Genomic DNA, 22,580 nt, shown 5'->3' on the forward strand with positions numbered 1-22,580 from the left:
GTAGTTCATTCCCCATACCCTAACCCCAACCATCCTCTGTGTGAAAGCTGAGAGAGCAAATAACAACTTATTCCACTAGGTTTTTTGGTAACAGGAATCAGGTCTCTAACATTGGTCAGTTAGGCTATGTTCACTATTAAGAATGCCTACATGTGTAATGTGATAGATACTCCTGCTGATTCTAACATTCAGCTCATCCATCTGATGATACACAGCCCTGAGACCCTGACTGAGAAAAACACAGGTTTCTGAAGAAGGGTCTAGGCCCGAAACATCAGCCATCCTGCTCCTCTGATGCTGCTTGGCCTGCTGTGTTCATCCAGCTCTACACCTTGTTATCTCCTACTATCTCTAAACACTGAGGTTTGCTGGGTTATGGTGGTAAGCAGCTTTCATTGTCCTCAGCACCCTGAGGCTAGCGTGGGTTGTCTAGAACACAACGAGGACACCCGAGGCTCTCAGAAGTTTGAAGCTGAAAACAGCATCAAGCTCAACTGAATTGTTGCTAAACAATTAAGTAACAGCTCATAATTTGCCACAGTCTGAGGGTGATTTGAAGCTAATTATTCCCCAATTTTTTAAAGCCTTTCAGGGAAAGACCCTTAAGCAACATTATGATACTCAACAAGAATAAGCATGTTAGCAAAATTCTTCCCCAGTCTTTTCCCATCGTGACCCCATTTGATGCATGAAAATTGTCATGAGTCCTCAGACAATGGGGCTGAGCAAACTTATTTGACCAAGGGGCGCAGGAAACAAAACTTGAGGGCGCACTTGAGGGTCCCCCTGGGGAGGCGGAAGAGTTCAGAGCTGCACAGCAGCCCTCGCCATCTTGGAGTCCCGTTACCCAATTTGAGAAGCCTTTTGCTAACAAAAAAAGTGCAGTTACTGTAAATATCTCAACCCAGTTTCTGTGTGTTAAACTAAATGGGCTTCCACACAAAGTAGATAGTGAAAGAGGCAGCATGAGAAAACAGATGTATTTAAAGGGATAAATAATTAGGGTGGGACAGGGAAGAGACATACCTTTTGTGTATTGAGAACTCTCATCAATTGTGTGACAGCTCCAGAATTCCTAGCAGGAATGTTGCTGCCACTGGGAGACATCAACTGCAACTGGAAAGACTGTAAGAAAAGGATGGGAATAAGCATAAGACTTTCTAATTTTTCAAGACACCAGCTCAAACTTGTTTCTTTCCTCTCTCAATAATTCCTTTCTCTATCTGTTTTTTCCCTGCAGTTGGGTCCTTACTGAGACACGGCCCCTTCTGCTATGTTACTCATGGGCCTGAGTTAGCAGCTTTCTGCACTGCAGCAAACCATATGGTGTAGGAGCACCCACAATACTGGAGGGAGTTCCAGGAAAAAAGTCTGCTAGTTGCTGACTAGCAAACTGTTTTCCTGTGGGCTCATTGCGTCAAATTCAATGCTACCATGATCATCTGCTTCCTAACATGTAGGCTCTCAAAAACAATTTCTGGTGAGCATTCAGCTTCAGGAACTCTGGTTAGTTTGCTTCTCTATGACCCAAGCAGTATTAAAGTTAACTGCAACATCTCACCACCTCTTTGGTTAATCTGACACAAGGCAGGATGGAAATAGTCCCTGGGATATCGCAAACTTGAATTCACATGTACATTTCATCGCATCAGCAATTAGCAGACTTTTTTCCTGGAACTCCCTCCAGTACTGTGGGTGCTCCTACACCATATGGTTTGCTGCAGTGCAGAAAGCTGCTGACCATTGCCTTAAGGGTAATTACAGATGGGCAATAAATGCAGATCCAGTCAGTGACACCCATATCTCATAACGAAATTTTAAAAAAACACCTTACATTAGATAGCATTTTCAGTTTAGGACAAATGTCTCAGATGAGACAGAGCATAAGGAGAGATAGGAGACAAACTAGAGAAATACACAAGCTCAAGGCTAGTCTACAGTTTGGTGTAGGAAAAAAGCAGCTTACTGACAAAGAATAAACGGAAACCTCCAGTTACCAGCCCAATGACACCCACCCCAGAGCTCTAGAAACTGTTCAGACAGACCTTTGGTACAGCAGCTTGCAAAACAAAGTTGCTCATGTCCATCTCAGTGGAATTTGATGCTCGTAAGGTGATAAACAGCATGTTTGTATTTGCTTTGGACCGTTCAAAAGAAAATTCTATTTTCAGACCATTTTGATCATATGCGATGATTGAAGGTATATCTGGAACAAAACGGGATTTCTTAACAGATTTCAGAAACAGTTAATTTCATTAACAGAATATCTCCCAAGTCATCCCAATATGATTTGCATTACATGATTGTATTTTAGAAAGTAATTCACAGTTGCTGTTTATTCAATGTGACAGCCCTTTTACATACAGCATCTCAAATATGCAAGAGGTGAATGAACCATCGATTGACTTTGGATCAGGGAGTGGGGTGAATGTTGGCCAGGACACCAGGAGAACTTCTATGAATACTGATCTTTCACATCCACCGAAACAAAGCATATGGGATTTTGGTTTAATAGTGATCTTCTGTGACGCCCAGCAATGCCACACTGAAAAAATCACACCAGAAGATATGCTCAAATTTAGGAGTGGAACATAAGTGCACAATTTTCAGACCATGAGAGATAGGAAAAGGCGTAGGCTACTCGAACCTGCTCTACCTCTCAACAGAATCATGGCTGATCCAACACTTCTCTTGTCCACTTTCCTCCATTTTCTCTGTAACCTTTCATTCCACTACTGATCAAGAATCTATTTCAGCCTCTAAAAAAAAAAAAAAAAAAAAAACAAGGACTTTACCCCAACAGCCTTCTGGCCCAAAAGGCCACTACCAAGCCAGGCCGCCACATGAGGTGCAAGACACATTGTTTTACACTTTTAAGAAGTCACTGTAGAGTAACGAAACGTAGCTTGAAAAGGAAAAACACAGCCCAAAAGTTGTCAGGATAGGTTTGACAGTATCAGCGGAATCTTCACCTTTCAATCCATTCAGCTGGCTCATAGCAAACCATTTGTTTAAAGGTAGTACATTCTCCAAGATCCCATTCGCTGCTGACGAAAAATCTGACACTAAAAGAGAAATTCAACTATTGGCCCAGACAATGATTGCTGTGGACTTGAACCTAACTCTTGAATAATCCAGAGGCAACCAAACCTTTGGACAGGAAATGATGAAGCCACTTCAAATTCACCAAACCCATCAAGGATTATCCTCTGTCTAAAATAAAATTGCTCCACTGTGATTTTTCCTCATCATTCCAAATGCTAGTACAGTACCACAAATTTTTTATATAAACAAATGAAAGGCAGCCAGAAAGAAATAGCTGATTAAGTGATGAAGAATAAAAAGAGTCCATGCTTTTGCTTTTGAGAGTTCACTGAACAGTGCCCTCCACCATCCAGGACTCAGAATCAAGATACTACAAATGGATTCAGATTACGGCAAAAGGGAATAGATGAGCCAGGATCCTTACGGCTAACAGGACAACTGAAAGTTTGATTGACGAGGCCCCATTGCTCAAGGACAGTTTTTGCACTCACTGCTTTATCCACATGATCAGTTCTCTCATCTCTGAATGACCTTCAGTTTGATGTACTGACAATCCCACCTGTACCCATGCATGCTCATGTCTCAAAACAAGTGTAAATTCTACAGAGTGTTTATGCCATATACACCTGCAAATAATTTGCAAACTACTTCATTTTTATGCATACTGCTGTGTGTTATTCTGTGGCACTATGGGCTTGGCGTAAAACTGCTGCTTGCTTACCTTGCTTTAAATTGACAGTACTGTGTGAACCAGGGGCAGCCATACCATCAAGAACCAAATGTGGCTGTACGCTTGACAGACCTGATGACTGTGGATCTGAAATATATTTACAAAAGGAATTAGGGGGATGAAAAGGTTTCGTTTTCCTCCTTCTCCTTTGCTACTCAGCAAAACCATTTATAACTTCTTAGGATCCTAGAATATCTTTATATATTTTTTCAAAATTTTGAATACCAACAATGTTTGGGAGCAGTGGTTAAAAGATAGGAAATCGGTTTACACAGTCATTAAAATAAAGCATTTGAACAAAATTTAAAAAACATGTATCTTAATATCACATTTGTCAGGCTTCATAATGCCTTATACAATGTATTCAGTTAGTAGCTTAGTGAACAAGACTAGGAATGGCCAGCGGCAAGAGTCATTATTTGGCGGCACTGCAAGATACCTGGGTGATTGAGGAGAGAAACTAGCTATCTTGCAATAGCACTGGCAACTTTATGAGGAAATGATTGATTCCAGGGAAATCACAGCCTTAAGGAGACCACTGCCAGTCATTCTGAAGGCTCACCCATCACAATGAGGACAGCTTATATAATTTGCCAAGTCCATTTATCTTTTGAAACCTGTAGTTCTTACACCCACTTTTCCTCAAAATAAAATGCCCAGGCCAGAATGACTTCAGTAACGCAAGTTGGAAAACTATTTTAGTATTAATCACACCGAAAAACACATCACTTTGCATCAGTCCAGAATCTTTACCTGTTACAACAAACAACCTAATGTGAATATGAGGCACTTAGGCGAGGTATCAGAGGCTGTCATATAGATGTGCTGTTATATCCCAGCAAGGTATCAGGGTCTTTGGAAGAGGAGGGCAGACAGTGTATGAATCAAGAAATAAAAGATAATACTTTGTTTCTTTCTGCCTGCTCAATTGACTGTGGAAATCTAGATATTGGGACTGAAGTTCAGGATCTGGCTGGGGAGGGGCGAGCCCAAAGCTCTTAACCAGTGAAATTATTTCTGGAGATTTTGGGTATATCTTATTCCAATTTTGGCCTACCTTTGGAGACACCAATGAGTTAAAGTTTTGCAGGTGATTCATTGCTGATTTAAGAGTGGTCAGCTGGAGTCTTAGTTCACATCCCTCTACTGCCCAGAGGACTGCATCATATTTCTGTATCCTACAATAGTTTAGTAGTTGCACCAGAGAATAATTTTTAAGTGTGCCTCATTGCGTAAAAGCCCCACTGATGCATCCGCTATCCTTTCGGCAAGGATCTGCCACCCTTACCTGGGATCTGCACTGTGCAGTTGGTGCCTTCAAGACAAAGGACAGTTTTTTAAAAAAATGTTTACAGTGCCCACATCCCCAAAACCAAATTTGAAAACTTCCAGAAGAACCCTGGAACTTTTATAAACTGCTGTATAAATACAAGTTACCACGTTATCAGTCTCAATGTATAAGTAAGGGAAAGAAACAAAAGATGTGCATTTATAAAGCACCAATGCTACCAATTGCATACACAGTCCATAATGTTCTTGCACACCTGGCAGGTTTAATCCATCCAGAAGGTCTAGTAACTCTCCACCTGCTTGAGGTACTTTGCTTTCTTGAGGCACTGATGAAGGTGGGTTACTGACGTCGAGCAGATCAAGCAAGTTGCTAACCTGAAACAACAAACATACTATGAATTAAAACAGTGCATCATGCACTTAGCCCATTCAAAGTTGAATGGACCTAACAAGTAGTCATGAAATTTAAGTAAGTACACACAAAGAATTTTGCTATGTACGAGTTCACCTCCACGGTCATATTCTGCTGTCCTCTTGTGTTTTAACTTTGGCTGATTCAGTTGGCTGTTACGTGCTCTACCAACGTATTTTCATACTTTATTACATCAAGCCAATGGTGGGGATCAGATTTTTTTGATCTTGATTTAATTTTGGTAATTTTTTTGTGAATTTTTGTTTCATTCCTATGATTGGACACCTTGTCAAGTTGCTGTTTTAGATTGGGGGGGGTGGGGGGGATGGAGGGCGGAGTAGAGAGAGCAAGGGTTTGATGGAACTTGGATCCACTCATTGTCGATGGCTTCAGGAGATAATGTACTGCTGGATTTGAAGGTGTGCCATTTTAAAATTTTAAATTCCGAACAGCAAATATGGATTTTTGTCCAAGACCATCAGTTGAGAAAAAATAGTAGGCCTTCTCAATACTCTATTTCATACTTTTAGATGTAGGAATATTATTGGCGATTTAAGTCTGTACTCTGCCTCAAATGTTCGAGTATGCAGAAGAAGAAAACTGAACTCCATGAATTTAATTCACTGGAAAGTTATTACAAAAAATTGGGATTTAGAGCATGGGGGCAATTTATTACCATGGACTGAGGATTGTTTAACGAACATAAATAGAAATTAACTGGTTATTTACATGTGAGCAAGGATCAGTTTTTTTAATATAATTTATACAATAACTTATAGTTATTTGTTAGTACAAAACTTGAATATTGTTGGAGACAGCTTTTGTCTTGCACTCATCAGTACAGTTCACCAGAAAACAAATTTAAACGAAGGGCAGAACCCAACAATTATGCTGTAGGAAACAAGAGTGCTGACTGATTGGCAGACGTGTTGCCATGGAGAATGCACTAACTTACGAACTCAGCAACTTGCACAGTTGAGTAGAGTTTAATAACACCATGCATACCCAAATAAATGGTACAGTGTGGAACCCCTATTAGGTCCAGCTCTTGGAAGCACCTTTGGTGAATTTAAGAAATGGGTCTTCGATGAAATGATGCCTAACATCCTATCCATTTGCATATGTCTGATATATAGATGATGGGTTTTCTATATTTAAATCCACAGGTGCATGCAAGAATTTCCTTTTATGTCTTAATGAGTTCTGTACTGCACTTAAATTTGCATTTGAAATGGAACAGTCAAATGAGTTCCCTTTCCTCAATATCCTAGTTAAGAAACTGGCCAGGGGCCCTCTACTACTGTCTACGACTAATGTACCTTTACTGGTCTGTATACACATTAGGATTCCTACAGTTCTAAATACTATAAGATTGGCCTTTCAGGAAGCGGTGTAAGTACAGCCCAAGCCATTCGATCACTGTGCAAGCTTGATGCTGAAGTAAGATGTATCGAAATCATCCTGTGGGATAATACCTACCTTGACCAGATCATTTTGCATTGTATATCGCGCAAACTTGTGAACTGCATCCTGAAAGTGCCCAGATTTCCTCAGAAAAGTTTGAGCACTAGGTGAAACTAATTGCTACATTGCTAAGCAACTACACAACTTTTATTCACCATGTACAGGAGGCTGCTGTCAAGCCAAACAGATGTTTTGCCTATCACACAAATAAATAATGTGGTACATAAACTTCAGTGCTAATGTGATGCCAAGTATGTACGCTGTAAATCTCAAAGACGGGCAGACCATATCAAACAGCTTATCCCTTTGGCTATTTGCAACAAGCAAGATACTGACAGCACCTAATCAGACTGTACATGCAAAATTGTAACAGTGATCAACATTAGATGTGATTTTGCAATTAAACATCTGTGGGGTGAGTAATCCTGACAGACAGAAGAATTACACTGAAACAATTTACAATTGTCAGTCTGATTTGCAGTGAGGTGCGCTTGTGTGTACTGGAAGCTACACATGTTAAAACACAGACCCTGTTTTCTGCAGACAGAAAGAACAAGTAAAAACACTGCATCTGTTTCAGGTCCACAAAACTGGTTAAGGCATTACCATTCAAAATTAACCTATCAGAATCAACCCACCCGGTTTAAAATTTAAACAAAGTCTGTGATGGCAATCATCATCAACTAGTGCATTCTCCACAGCAACACTTGTATTATTCAGAAGATTCTGTATTTCAACAAAAGTTGAAAAACACTCATTACAATCTGTTTACCTGGGCCTGTTGGGATAGCTGCTCTTGGGCTGGTAAGCTGCCCCCTTCCTCCTTTTCTTCACCATTAACCACAGTTTGCACTGGTCCATTGGCTGCACTCTTCTGTATGAGAGGCATTCGCTCCAATAAAGCTGGTCTACAAGTAATATGAATGTTCAGTATCACACAATTACAACAGTGTTCATTTGATGGGTTCTCAGCGCAATATCTTCATGATTTCCTGCCTAAAGCCTCAAATTTCACAATTGTTTTAACACCAGTCTTGGCATATTTTCTGCTCGTACTGTTTGGTACAAACAGAAACACTGAAAATTTACAGCACGGAAGGAAATTATTCAGTCATTTGGTCTAAGCCAGTCAAAAGATAATTATCAAGGCTATTTGCACACTTCAGTTCTTGGTCTACAGCCTTGTAGATTAAGTACATTATATTCCACATGCCATAGTCTTATCCACTTACTCAACCTCTCCAAGTCCCTTTGAAGCCTCTTTTGCTATCACCTCAAAACTCTCATCTGCTGCCCATTTGGTGACAAGAGAAAATTTGGAAATTCAACATTTGGTTCCCACATCCAAATCAATGACATGGATTGCAAATAGGTGGGCCCAAGGACTGATCCTTTAGGTACACTACTAGAAGCAGCCCTGCCAACCCAAGAATGTCTTGTTTGTTCCTACACTGATTTCAGTCCATTAGTCAATAGCCAAACATGCCAGCAAATTACTTGAAATCCTCATGCTAATTTCATAGATCATAAAATCCCTAGTGTGGAAACAGGCCCTTCGGCCCAACAAGTCCACACTGAGCCTCAGACACCCCACCCAGACCCATTCCCCTATAACCCACCTAATCTACACCGCCCTGAACACTACAGGCAATTTAACATGGCCAATCCACTTAACCTGCACATCTTTGGACTGTGGGAGGAAACCAGAGCACCTGGAGGAAACCCATGCAGACTTGTTTATGAATACTGCATAGGACCTTATCAAAAGTCATAAAAATCTACAAACATCCACAATTTCACATTCAAATTCACATCCACAAGTTTCTCATTATCTATTCTGCTAATTACAAAGAACTCAAACAGATTTCATCAAATATGATTTCCCTTTCATAAATACATGTTGACTCTGCCTAATTCTTCTATTATTTTCAAGGTATCTGGTTATCACATCCTTTATAATGTTTTTTTTCTAGAATTTTCCCTGCTAAAGTTATCAGGATAAAAGGTTTCTAGTTCCCCAATTTCCTTCTTCCCTTCTTTCTTAAATAGTGGAGGATACAGTTGCTATATTCTAATCTGCAGGAACTGTTCCAGAGACTATGACAGTTTAGAAGATGACCACAACGCATTCATCATTTGGACAGCCACGTCTTTCAATACTTTGGGAAATAGCTAAGCAGGTTCACAAGATTTACCAGCTTTCAGTCTTAACTTCTTCAGCGCTACTTTTTACTTTTCATAAACAAACTTCTTTCAGTTTTTCCATTCTTGATAGTCTTTTGGTTCTCTGTTATTTCTGGCAAGTTTTTTTTGTCTTTTTCCGTAAAGCCAGACAAAGTATTTGTTTAGTTTCTCAGACACTTTCTAACTCTCCATAATAAATTCTTCTATCTCTGCTTGTAATAGATCCACACCTGCTTTTGCTAATATTTACCTTTTTCTTATCTTCAGAAGCATTTACAGTCTGATTTTAGGTTGCATATTCATTGTAAACCATTCATTCTTTTCTTTAACCCATTGTCTGTCTACAGTCAAACCTTTTTATACAGTTTCCCAATTTTCCACAGTTGACTTGCCTGTCAAGCCAATATAGTTTCCTTTGTCAACAGCAGTGGAGTGGAAACAGTGTCTAGAACCAGAGAACAAGGCCTCATATATTGGGCAGGTCATTTAGCACCGAGGTGAGGAGGAATTTCTTCCCTCAGGGGTGATGAATCTTTGGAATTTCTGACCCAACAGGACTCGGAGTGTCGGTTGTTAAATTCAAAATTGAGATTGACAAATTTCTATATATTAAATACATCAAGGGATATGAGGATAGTACAGTAAAACAGTGTTGAACTAGATGAATAGCCACAATCTCACCGAGTGGTGGTGCAGGCTTCAAGGGCTATCGGATTACTCCTGTCGAACTTCTTGTGTTCTTATTGTATAACCTAAGGAGGTTATTCTACACCTCAAAGCACAAAGAGACACGGATATTCAATAACTTCCCAATGTCTTTGTGGCAGTGATCACAGCATAATAGAATTTCATCTTCAGTTCAAAGGGGCGAAGTGAGAGTCTAGGGATACCTTTTTAAACTTAAATACAGGTAATTATAAAGGTATGAAGAAAAAACTAGCTGAAGTGAACTGAGAAACTAGATGAAAGGTAAGACAGTGAAGATGTAACGGTAGACATTTAAGGAGCTATTTAATAACTCACAGCAAAGATTTAGTCTGGTGAGAAAGTGATGCATCATTGTGGTTAAATAAGATATCAATGATAGAGACAAATTAAAAGAAACACTACAACTTTGTAAAGAATTGTGGCAGGTCAGAGATTGGAGAGACTTTAACAACCAAGAAAATTTGATGAAGAAAAAGGAAATGACAGAACAAGAGAAAGCTGGATGAAATTTAAAAATCACATAGAAAACTAAATTTCTACAAGAATCTAAAAAGGACAAAAAGCAATGAAAGCTCGTCCTCCAGAGCGTCTGGGGGATTAATCATGGAAACTAAGTCAATGTCCAGAGGTTATGAACTGGAATTGTGTGTCTGTATTCATCATGGAAGACATCAGACATCCCAAAAATACTTGAGAATCAAGGGGAGAAAAGGAGAAAAGGAGAAAACTAAAATAATCATCACCATGGAAAAGGTAATGAGCAAACTATTAAACCTAAAGGTTCACACACCCTGAGGAACTGATGGCCTGCATCCTAGGGTCTTAAAAGAAGTGGCTGCAGAGATAGTAAAGACACTGGTTATAAATTTCTAAAATTACTTGAATTCTGAAGGGAAAGTGGAGAATAGCAAAAGTAACACCACAAATGCCAGAGCCTTAACCATTTACATTCTATATCAATGAATTAGATAACAGGGCTGAATATATAGTAGCTAGATTTGGGAATGATGCCGAGATAGGTAGGAAATGAAGTTGTCAAGAGGAGGTAAACAGGTTACAAAGGGGGAAAAAAACAGCTGCTGTATAAAGGTGGAAAATATGAATTTGTCTACTTTGACAGGAGGAATCAAAAAGCAGCATGCTATTTAAATCAGGAGAGATTGCAGAACTCTGCGACAAAGGTAACGCTGCACCCTGGTCCGTGAATCTCAGATTTTGTATGCAGATACAGTGGGTGATTAGGAAGGCAATTGGAGTCAGTGTGCATTGCAAGAGAAAAGGAAAATAAAAGTGAAGGTGTTTTACTGCAGCTGTACAGGGTTTTGGTTGGACCACATCGGGAGCACTGTGTGCAGTTCTGGTCTCCTTACTTTAAAAGGATTTAACTGCATTGAAAGCAATTCAGAGATGGTTCACTGGACTCAATCCTGGGATGAAAGACTTATCTGATAAAGAAAGGTTCAACAGATTTCGCCTTTACCCACTGGAGTTCTGAACAAGAGATGATCTTACTGAAACATGTAAGATCCTGAGGGAACAGTACAAGGTGGATATTAGGAGGATGTTGCTCCTTGAGGGAAACTTGAGTTGGGTTTATAAATAAGAGGTTTTCCTAATAAGATGAAGATGAGTTTATATTTTCCTCTCAAACTTCCCCAGAAACAACAGGGGCCAGGTCATTAAATTTATTCAAGGGTGAATTAGATAGATTTTTATAGGCAAGTCAGTCAATGGTTATGGGGCTTTTCGGGGACCTAAGTTGCCAATGTCCTTCAAGGAAGGAAATCTGCCTTCATTGCTTGGTCTGATCTATATATGGTTCCAGTCCCACACAAATGCTATTGACTCTCACCTGCCCTCTGAAATAACCTAGCAAGCCACTCAGTTCAAGGATAATTATGCATATACAAATGTTGGCCTTGCTGGTGACACATACCATGAACAAGAGTAAAGACAAAAAAAGGATAAGGACTGCTCAAGAGATTTTAAAAAACCTGGGATTGTGAGCATAGACCGTGAAGGATAGTGGAAATGAGTTGCACCTTACCTTTATGTTTCAACAAATGCAGCAGGGCTTATTTTCACAAGAAAAAGTTGAATCCTACTCACCTCATATGGTCAAACCTCATGAAGAGTGCACTGTACTCCACTGCTCGTTGTTGAAGTTCCACATCTAAACTGCTTCCATAGATAGAAACTGCTTTCCTGATGCGACTGTAGGAATCACAGGTTGCAATCAAAGAGTGAAATAGAATTTGAAAGCTTAGTAATCTGAACAAGTAATGTTTCAAAGAAAACTACAGGTACAACAACTCCCAACATAATTGCCCCATCCTTTTTCTTAGAAGTGCCAACTTTCACTGGTAGATTTCAGCATTGGCACTTGCACATCAGTGAGAGAAGAGGTAGGTGACAAAATCATGTTCAGCTAAAAATATTATATATTGGGCCAGCCGAAACCAATCTTACGACACTATTTCAACATAAGGGAACATTGACCAGCATTCAGTAACAAAAACCCAATTTGAAATTTGCCTTCCTTAGGCTCATACCACAGAGGCCAACTATAATACTCCGACTGCAGACAATGGCTGAGATCAGTTAACCCAATAGAACTGAACCTCAGAACTTCTGTTCTGTATAATATTTATTAAAAAGGTAATAGATTTACATTAGTCTGTAAATTCTCTCATCTTTGTGAACCCTCATTCTCTAAGCTCCTTTAGAGTTCTCATCACTGACAACTGCATTTGGCGAACTACTGTTTGCTATCTGGATGGTCTAGTTTCTGTGAAGGCAATAAAAATGGTACATTGTGAAGGTTTATATTGTATATTATTAGGGAACTTGGGTTCTAATCTTTAAGAGGCAAATGGGTTTTGGGTTCTCAGTGCTGCAAATGTGATTGGTTTTCTTGTCATCATTTTTTAAAAAGGGTCAGAAACTCCTTTTTAGCTGTGGGTTAAAACTGTGGGGGTTGCAGGGAAGAGAGAGACAGAAGCAAAAAGATGGTTTAGTTTTGGTAATCTTTATGGTCATCAAAGCTGGAAAAAAAATCCTAAATATTTTAGCAACCCAAGTTTAGACAGGGGCTAAATAAAACTCAGTACTTTTTCTTACAATTCAGCAAGTGACCGTGTGCCTTGATGAGAGATAGCAACAGGGAAAACTAAATTGGGTGAATATGCTGAAATTTAGCGAAGGATCACTGCTTGTGATCTTATTATCTGAATAAGAAAATTCACGGATGAAGAAAAGGAATGATACTTCACTGGGGCTGAATGTCCAGTGATGATTACAGGCGAGAGAGATTGAATCATTTTTGCTGTTTATTAGGAGTTCTTTACAAATTGACACATATATAGTGTTTTTTTTTAACATTATGTATTAAACTTTGATATTCTTTTGTTAAAAACATATTGGCAGCATCTTGTGATTGATCAACATATCAAATTGCAAAATTAAATCTTATGGTCTACAGAGCCAGGTTTCACTTTAGGATCTGACTTGGTCAAGATTACCATCAGTTGGGATTACTATTGTTTTTACAGAATAGTTAAATATTTAAATAAGTACTGCAAGCACAAAATGGGCAGTAATTTAACACATAACTATTATCCTCTTTTAACTATGTAGTAGAGACATCAGATGTTAAAACAGGAATTGGTATTGCCTGTGACTAACCAATACCATGTGGCTGACAAGTAACAGAGTCAGTTCTAGAAAATGCCAACTTTAGATTGATAACCTTCATGAGGACGGGAGTCGGACTCACAATGGATAAAATATCATTAGGTAAATGGGAAAATCTACAAATTATACAGTGGGATCCATAACCTGGACACATTGACAAAGCTGTAGCAGAGTAAGGAGGAGTAACCAAGGTTCCTATGCTTTTCTTGTGTGGGGATTGTAGACATAACTTAGATAGACAATTCAAGTTGGCTTATTCACTAGTGAAAATAACTTGGAAATCGAAAGGACATTTAATAACCAAGTCTCAAAACTCTTCAGATAAGACTGTTTTCAGCATTCATACTGTACGTTTCAGCTGTTTGAGCTCAGATAGGATTTAAGATTTCTTACAGAAAGAAAATCAATTATTACATGTTTTTCATGTTTTAGGAAGAGGAAAGGGCAAGCTTTCTATTTATAAATAGTTTCTACTTACTTTGTGCTGCTCTGTAGTCGCGTGCTAAGCTTCATAATGGCAGTCAGCGCATATTCCCGTGTCGTAAGTGCCGAGAGGCTGGATTGCAGAATCTTCTCTAAAACATCCAATACTTCATCTTCTGTAACCTACATTGGAAAGCAAGAAACCAAGTATAATTACCAAGCCTGGAAAGGCAGAGTGCGTACATGATGCTAAATAAACATTATAGAACTCAAACAATGTTTAAGAAAGCTTGGTTTTCCCAAATAGGAAACACGCAGTTGGAGTGTGATAGGCACTGGAAGAAAGCTATCAATTTCAGATCTCTGCTGTAGACTCTACACAATAAATATCCAATTCCAGCCTTCACCAACTATAATCAACTCAAGCTTCCTAAATACAATTTTAGTACAAATTTCAGACTTGCGATCAAGATGTTTTCAGAAATTGGTGGTGGTGGGTGGAGGGTGTGGGAGGGGAAAGAGCCAATCCTGCCGTGCAGTTCAAAAAACTTTGATAGAAGGCCAGTGTAAGTGGGTTAGTCCTCCTATATCTGATACATCTACTCTTCGGTACAGCTGATTATCAAGAGAAATGAAATCTGATTTTCACACTGGTTAGCGATGATTGAACCCAATTACCCAGTACACAGCAGCAAATGAAAACATATTAATTTTAACACTTACATTTCATTTGTACAATCCAAATATCAAGGAACCTATTCAGCAGTCACCACAGCATTAAAGTAAAAAATATCATAAAATGCAGAATCATTTGTTTTCAACCAGTTTAGTGCAGATGCAATTCAGGTGTTTGGGACCCTCACTGATTCATTCAGGAAAAGACAAGTCTTCCTTGAGTGCTAATATTGTCCATGAATATAACCATACCTGAACTGGTGATTCCTCCTCAAAGTTGGCAGATAACAGTAGATCCCCATATTCTCCAATGCACCAAACTGCCACTTGCACTAAGGGTTGCTGCAAATCAGAAACGGGTCCAAGTTCAAACATGTATGCCAGTTACAGATTAGTTTGTTTTCACGCAAATATAAGTATAGCAATCAACCTAATAGGCTGGGCACGTGGTAGATTATATGGAAAATACATATTGGGATTACAAAAGCATCATTTTCAATCAAAGTCCCTCAGAGAAAGTGAATTTACAAAAATCCTGCATTTTACCATATAAAATTTAACTAAACAGCAACCAACATAATCATCAATGTATCACTGACCTAGGAGAGGAGAAGCTGGTGGATAGAAAGGAGGAAGTACACAACAAGCAAATATGTGGGCAAGAGAATGGGATGGGGGGTTTGGAAGAAGCAGACAGGGTGACAGCAGGGGTAACTGGGGATAGAGATTGGGGGGAAGCAGAGAGGCTGACAGTTTAGTGGAAGAGTCCTGAGATGGCAGAAGAGAAAGGCTGGGGGCGAGAACAGGCAGAGGGAGGGGGGCGAGAACAGGTGGAGGGAAAGGGCGCTGAAGAAAACAACATGACTGATTTAACTGGAACTCCCAAGTGGCTGACCAAAGTACACAGTTCTAAGGAAATGTTAGCGGCCTGAAACATTACACTTATCTTCCTCTATTCACAGATGCTTCCTGCCCTGTGATGTGCTTATAACACAATGTATTTTTATTAAAAAAATTCTGAGTCCTTTTTGACACTAAAAATGTAGACATAATTGGAATGTACGCAAGTTAAAATTTCTTATATCACTTTACAAACCGGAAATAGGCAACTTATCTGAATCATCAACATCTTTAGTGATGAAAGTCTACCATCTGTTTAGCGTACGTGACTCCAGACCAAAGCAATGTGGATGACAATGAAATGCCTTCTGAAATTGCCACATTTCGTCTGTTGTAACAAACTAAGAAATAGTACAAAAGTAATAAAATCTGAACAGACTACCTGGTGTCGTCTTATCCACTCAAGATAACAACACAGCCAGTCCTGCGAAGTCCTCCTTACTAACACTGGGGCCTCCCACAGACCAGTAAAGCAACAGCGTGTCATGACCATATTTAATGAAGCATACCTTACAGGTGATATCCCAGACAACACCATCAGAATCCCTGGGTATATCGACTGACCAGCAGTGCACAGCTACCAGAAGTGCCAAAACAAATATGCACAGCTAGGAAGGAACTGCCTCAGGAATCCTCAACTATAGGGATATAGTGCCCCTCAAAGTCTCACAACATCAGGTCAGATATGGGCAAGGATACCCTCCTACTAATCACCATCAAGTGCCCTCCTAATTGTTGATACCAGTTACTAATTATTGTCCTCCCTCAGAAGAAAAAAACAATACTTCTCTACGATGAGCCACCGAGAGGAACCACTGAGGAAGGCAAGAGAACATAATGTGTGTCTTGGAACCACATTGCTTTTCATTGATTTTTGCTGGGCCAAAATCCCAGAATTCCCTTCCTAATTGCACTTGGGTCTACCCAAATCACATGGGTTGCAACAATCTTCAAGGGCACTTACTGGCATCCACATTCCATAAACAACATTAAAAAATCCACCATGCATGTAAAGAAGAATTTAACCAAGGTTCTATTACCGAAAAGCTCACTCAAGTTCTCTAATTTTATCAAACACTTCTTTATTGCTCAGATTTAGACAAACTATTTTAACTGAGAGATTATTACCTGGTTACAATGTTCCTCTGCAGTGCATTGTATTTTATGACGTTTGCAGTCCATTTTCTGTTACTTCTGATAAGCTATAAGAGTTAAATATTTAAAGCATTGCTACCCATAATGGCTGGCCAAATGCCTTCTGAACCAACTAGAATAACATTCATTAATTGCGGACAACTGAAATGGAGGCAAGTATATCGTACACCACGCTCCTGACACTTGACGACTACGAGAGAAATTGATGTTCCTTGTTACATTTAGGTATCATTAGTTTAGACTTAAGAAGACAGGTACATTTACATCAATACTTTTGAATTTTCCACTGTCAATGCTCACTCTCATCCAAGATTGATCATTATTCTTGCAATGTAACTGCTTCATCCTTGTTACCTACCTGTGAAATATCCACCCGTATGGCTTGATAAAGTTTCTGCACAATGTATGCATGAAGGGAGTTTGCATTACTGATGAGTTGAATCAACAGAGGTACAGAATCATCACGGACATAACCACCAGCCTGTAGGAGAAGGGAAAATAGAACATATCGCAGCAGTGAAACTTACTCTGTTAACATTATCACAACTTAAAACAGCAAAAATTGGAAACAATAGCTGGGATGTGATACATACAGTGGTGAGCACTCTCATGATAGTGTCAATATGCCATCTCTTGTTTGGTGCATATCTGGAAAAGACATCACCCATAGTGTAGAAATTAGCCACGATGTGCTTGTGTTTAGCCGATTAAATGAAGATAATGCAGTGGATACTCTAAGTAGACAAAGAGTTGTGGCATCCAATACAAAAAACAACATTTGGACTTCAATTAGACTTTATGCCCATATTTTGTTCACAATTTTTTTCACATTTTGTCTGATCTGATATGCATCACTTCTACATACTAGGGAGGGAAAGCTGTTTCTGTATCATGTTAAGAAGTCTCCAACTTGGAGATGGAAGGAGAAAGGCAGTTGGATTGGGAATTGGTCACCCTCATGGCAATTGAATTAAATTGAACATGGGCTCTAACCTCCACAAAATACTCAAGCTAAACATCATTAAATGTAGGGAAGTGTCTTAAATTTGTAGGCTGCTTGTAAGCCAAGTATTCACAACCAAGAGGATTGGATAGAGTCAGCTTGTTAGCTGGTCCATGAGATGAGAAAGTCAAGGAGCTGGCACTGATTTATTTATTTATTTTTTAAACCTTCCCCAGCACAGAATTCCAGTTTTACTCCAATGCTAATTATTTTCTCATCAATCTGTTCAGAGATGTTATGACACATCTCTGGAGGCAGTAGGACTTGAACCAGGGTCTCCTGGCTCACAGGTAGGGGCATTACCATTGTACCACAAGAGCCTCCCTATCCCACTCTGCAGCACAGAATTCATTTCAGGCGTGTGCCAAGTACTGGATTTCCCCAATTGCAGCACGCGAGACATCACTACTTTCTTTTGCAATGTGGTATATGCTAGTCCACATCGAGTCTGGTAGAAGGCTGACAGGGTTCAGCCCTGTATTTGTGTGGTCACTGTTTGCAGCTCTCAAGACTCATCAACGTTTGGTCCTCAATACCTGGTGCATGCAGCTGCAGAAGCTTCTAGTTTTAGTGTCACTAATGGCAGTTTCATTTTGCTTGTATACAACAACAGGAACTATAACTTAACACCAGATCACAAGCAACAGCCATCTAAGCTGCAGCTTGCATTATGTTTGAGAGAGTGGAGGCAGGTCTGCACAAAAATACACCTTATTTTTGACTGAAGCAATTTGATTCTGATTGTGTCAAGTGACTTTTTTTTTTAACCCTGTGCATTTCAATGGCACAGAACTAGAAGACAAAGCTAATTTCAAATGCTTGTTTTTATTCAATAATAAACATCCATCATATACCGCTTTTCCTATTGCTCTTGTTCAACCCCATTGTTGCATATACCTAATGAAATGACCTAATCATTAATAGCAGTTACTAATTATTGTATAAGCCTGACTTCTGAATGCAAAGGTTTGCTGCAGAACAAACTACGGTTCAAGAATTTACTCTAACTTTTGCTTTAAAAGGCGAATAGATTATACTTTCATGAAAGCAACCTTATTCTCTCGCATGAAATCCATACAAATAATGCATCAGATCAGTTTTCATTGTTCTTCTACAACCTGGATTCCTTGGCCTCTTTCGGTCTGTAGTATTTTCATCTGCAGGAAAATTGCAGTGAAGTGTGAAAGCGTAATGTACGGTGTGTTAGGGTACGGAGATACAATATCCGAGAATGGGGAAAGGCAGGGAGCCAGTGAATGTCTTTGATCTTTGCAGCACAAGATCCCAGGAGGAACTACGTAATTTGCTGAGCAAGGCTGAAATATTGCTGAATGTGTATTGTGGCTGCTGAAAGGAAATAATCTGCTCCTGTTCCAAATTCAATCATGGCAAACATGTTTGTGAGTTCTCTACTGTCTCAGATTGGGGAGAGGTTTCAAGAGCTCAGTGAGATTTTCAGAGAGGTAAATGCAATTTTCCAGGATACGGCAATGATAACATTATGTGTTCGGATTTCTGATGATCTTCACTGGAGATCTATAAATAGGTGTTTTAATCAGCAGTAGTTTTGAAAACTCGGGTCTTTATGAGCTGACTAGTTCCATGAATATAATTCCCTGCAGTTGGGTCAAGGCCCACAGCAAGATATTTTGCCTTTACAGTCGGGGAGACAGAAACATTTAAAACTATTTGTGGCTCTGTGTCCAGAGAATCTGAACATGAACTGTGACTGCTGTGGACCAAAAACAAATCAACATTCCTTATTTTATCCTGGTTGAGAGTGTATGGCAGGCTGATATAAAAGGAAACAGGAACTTTACTTTCAAAACAAACTGTGGATTCTGCCTCAAGATGTAATTTTCCCTCACTTACTTTTCTGCTGCCAAAAATATTCCAGAAGCACAGTCTGCCTTAAACTCTGGGTCACAATGGTCCAGGAAGTAGAGCAGCTCTTTCATCATTCCTCGGACATTGCTGCCATTAACCAAGGCAAAGCACAGATCCATTGCACGCCTTCAAGGGACAGAGATTAGAAGATCTGCATTAAAACTGGGCTGAAATTAAACATAGCTAACTTTACACATTCTGAATGGAAGTTATCACAGGGAGTTAAACAAGTATGGATCTTAACAAAATTTTAGGTAAGATAATCCAGTATTACGGTAATGCAGCAGGGTTTCTGAGCCCAGGGCTTGACTACTCTATCTGATTTTCTTTTCCACCCCGTGCTGTTTTCTTGCTTTTTCCCTCTCTTTTACTTTATTTACCTCTTGCTGAAGAGCTCAGTCACAGTGACAGCATTACTAGCAGTAAGTGAGCCTAGTGCGGACTCGAATTAGTGTTCCTGGCGGCTTCTGCATCGACAAGACAGTCCTAGCACCTACTCATGGCTGCTGCAGTGGAGGCGAGTTTAGGCTCCTGGTGGCATCTGTGTCCAGCACAAATTCATAGAGGCAGTGGTGGAGTTGAGTTTGGGCCGGTACCATACCTGGCAGCATCAGTGGCATCTCCATTGGTGAGGTCCAGCGAGGACTCATAGCAGTGAGGATGTTGGTGGAGGCAAGATGGTGCCAAAGAGTGGTGACTTTCATTCTAGCAGCAGCAATGCGGCAAAGGGGACTTGAGCCTGGCCAATAGGCCCATGGGCCCATGGTCCATGGTGGAGCACTTACCAAAATGGGCTGTAAACTTTTCCTTTACTTTTCTGCCTTTACATTCTATAGTTTAGTTTATTTTTCTGTGTTTTAAGATGGCCCCAGAGACTGGTGACACTATACAATGCTTTCACTATATTTTATAACAAAATACATGTGACAATAAATCAAATCAAATCAAATCATGTGAAGTGTGCATTTAATTCCAGTAAAATTTCCTGCCACTAGAAACAGTTTACGATTTTCTCTAATGAAATTCTCACAATTTTGACAGAATTCCAAAATGGATTTGGTGTCAACTAAAACTCAGGAAAAACAGACCACATACGCCAGTTAAAGGGCTGAATATGGCTTCCTTTCTATTGCACCCAATTAGGTGGCAATTTCGCACAAACATATTGTATTGAAAAGTGAGTAGTGTGTACATCTTAAGAAGTACAAAGCAACTAAGATCATTTAAGTACCTTGCAGCATCTACTTTGTTCTTTGAACGATATGCAACCCAAAGACACGTTGGGAGGAAGCCCATGTACAGTATACTAAGATCAGCATGGCACTGATCACAAACGGAATTGTACACTACCTACTTCCCTGGAGTTACAAGAACCAGCAACTGCCATAGTTTTATTTTGATCTAAATGGAAACTGACTAAGAATCATGAAATCCAAACTCAGTAAGATGGATTAGATAGATTTGATCATAAAACATGATTAGCGCATGCCACTTGAAGAATGAAACTGACCTATCCAGTGGTTAAGTATAAAGAAAAGATTTGTTACGCCAAGTGCAATTGTTCTCGTTTTCCCTGTTGCCTCTAAATTTCTGAATCTCTGGGGAACTACCTCCACCTATAAACTTTCTTCTTCAGAATGTTCAGATTCTTGTTCATCAATTGCAGATACATTTTTCATAATCAGAAACAAAAATAGAAATTGCTGGAAAAACTCAGCAGGTCTAGCAGCATCTGTGGAGAGAATAGTTCTGAAGGGGGGTCTCTGGACCTGGAATGTTAACTGTTTTCTCTCCACAGATACCGTCAGACATGCTGAGTCTTTCAAGCAATTTCTGTTTTTGTTTCTGATTTCCAGCATCTGCAGTTCTTTTGGCATTTTAATAACGCTTGGAGAGAATGGAGATCAGATTAATATCCTACTTGTTAGACACCCACTACAGCACTGTCAAATCTGTGGTTAGCTTACCGTGAGAGACATTTTACCAATTCAAGATAGATCCTCGGTACAATCTACTTTGAGAGGCTTGCTAATAACTTGCTATTTGGATTTGCCCACATGGCAGCAATCACGAAAAGCTCTATAAGGCTTTCACTTTGCTGTGAATTATGAATGAATCTGGAGGTAGGGCATTATTCTGCAGTTAGAACTTACCGAGGTGAGGATATGAAGGTTTGAACAAGCGATATGCTAGAAGTCTCTGAAAATTTTGCACGAGGAATGTCCTGTTCCCATTAATCCATGGGCAATCTTGAAACAGAAACACCCCCAAAAGTTCCTTGTGGTTTCACTGACTGGTCTGTACTCTCATACAGTGGAACATGGATATTAGTGAATCAGCAAGACAACAGATGGATTTATTAAGGAAATCAAATTCTTCATGCAAGACCCTGCCGTTTCTTAGAAATGTCTTGACTCACCATGGCAGAGAAAAATCGATACACAATCTCTGCTCAGGAGCTGTTAGAATCAAGCTGAAAGTGGAGTGGAGGTAGGTCTTGACCTAAAAGCACATCCACTGGTAAAGATGCTACATTGTCAGCATCTTCTCCGCACCTTCCTTCTGCAAATGAATCAGTGGATGGCCCTTTAAGGTAACTCTACCATGAAAAGAATCTCTATAATTTACACCAAGCTTGGGGTGTGTTACAATACAAAGGTACTATACAAATTTTTCTGAAGAAGGGTCCAGACCCGAAACGTCAGCTTTCCTGCTCCTCTGATGCTGCTTGGCCTGCTGTGTTCATCCAGCTCTATACCTTGTTATCTTACACAAATGCAAGTTGCTATTGCTTATTTTGTCTTTCGTCCATGGTGGAGGATGCTGGCAGCAAGTCATAACCATTTATAACGGTATTTTGCTTTTTAAATTTGGTCGGATATTGTTAAGAAGTTGGGTAGAGTATTCATGAACTGTAAGGCAGGAAGTTAGAGTTTGGTGGTAAAAATGATCGAGGAAGGCTCACCTGACCCCAAACGTTAATTCTGATTTCTCTCCACAGATACGGCCAC

General features: G+C 39.6%; 1 protein-coding gene across 1 annotated transcript in view; it reads right to left on the minus strand.

Annotated features, from left to right (window-relative positions):
- Positions 1-351: 351 nt before the first annotated feature.
- The window catches only part of LOC109937633 (AP-1 complex subunit gamma-1-like), a 41,422-nt gene continuing 19,193 nt past the window's right edge, over positions 352-22,580 (minus strand). Inside the window, exons 6-17 of the mRNA XM_048608182.1 lie at positions 19,555-19,695; positions 17,273-17,327; positions 17,038-17,160; positions 14,877-14,966; positions 14,005-14,132; positions 11,943-12,047; positions 7,714-7,849; positions 5,320-5,440; positions 3,767-3,862; positions 2,046-2,206; positions 1,027-1,125; positions 352-429 (exon numbers count right to left, since the gene is read on the minus strand). Coding sequence (XP_048464139.1) covers positions 352-429; positions 1,027-1,125; positions 2,046-2,206; positions 3,767-3,862; positions 5,320-5,440; positions 7,714-7,849; positions 11,943-12,047; positions 14,005-14,132; positions 14,877-14,966; positions 17,038-17,160; positions 17,273-17,327; positions 19,555-19,695 — 1,333 coding nt within the window. The remainder of the gene's footprint in view (positions 430-1,026; positions 1,126-2,045; positions 2,207-3,766; positions 3,863-5,319; positions 5,441-7,713; positions 7,850-11,942; positions 12,048-14,004; positions 14,133-14,876; positions 14,967-17,037; positions 17,161-17,272; positions 17,328-19,554; positions 19,696-22,580) is intronic.

Source organism: Rhincodon typus, chromosome 19, assembly GCF_021869965.1.
Source record: "Rhincodon typus isolate 14 chromosome 19, sRhiTyp1.1, whole genome shotgun sequence".
NCBI lineage: Eukaryota > Metazoa > Chordata > Chondrichthyes > Orectolobiformes > Rhincodontidae > Rhincodon > Rhincodon typus.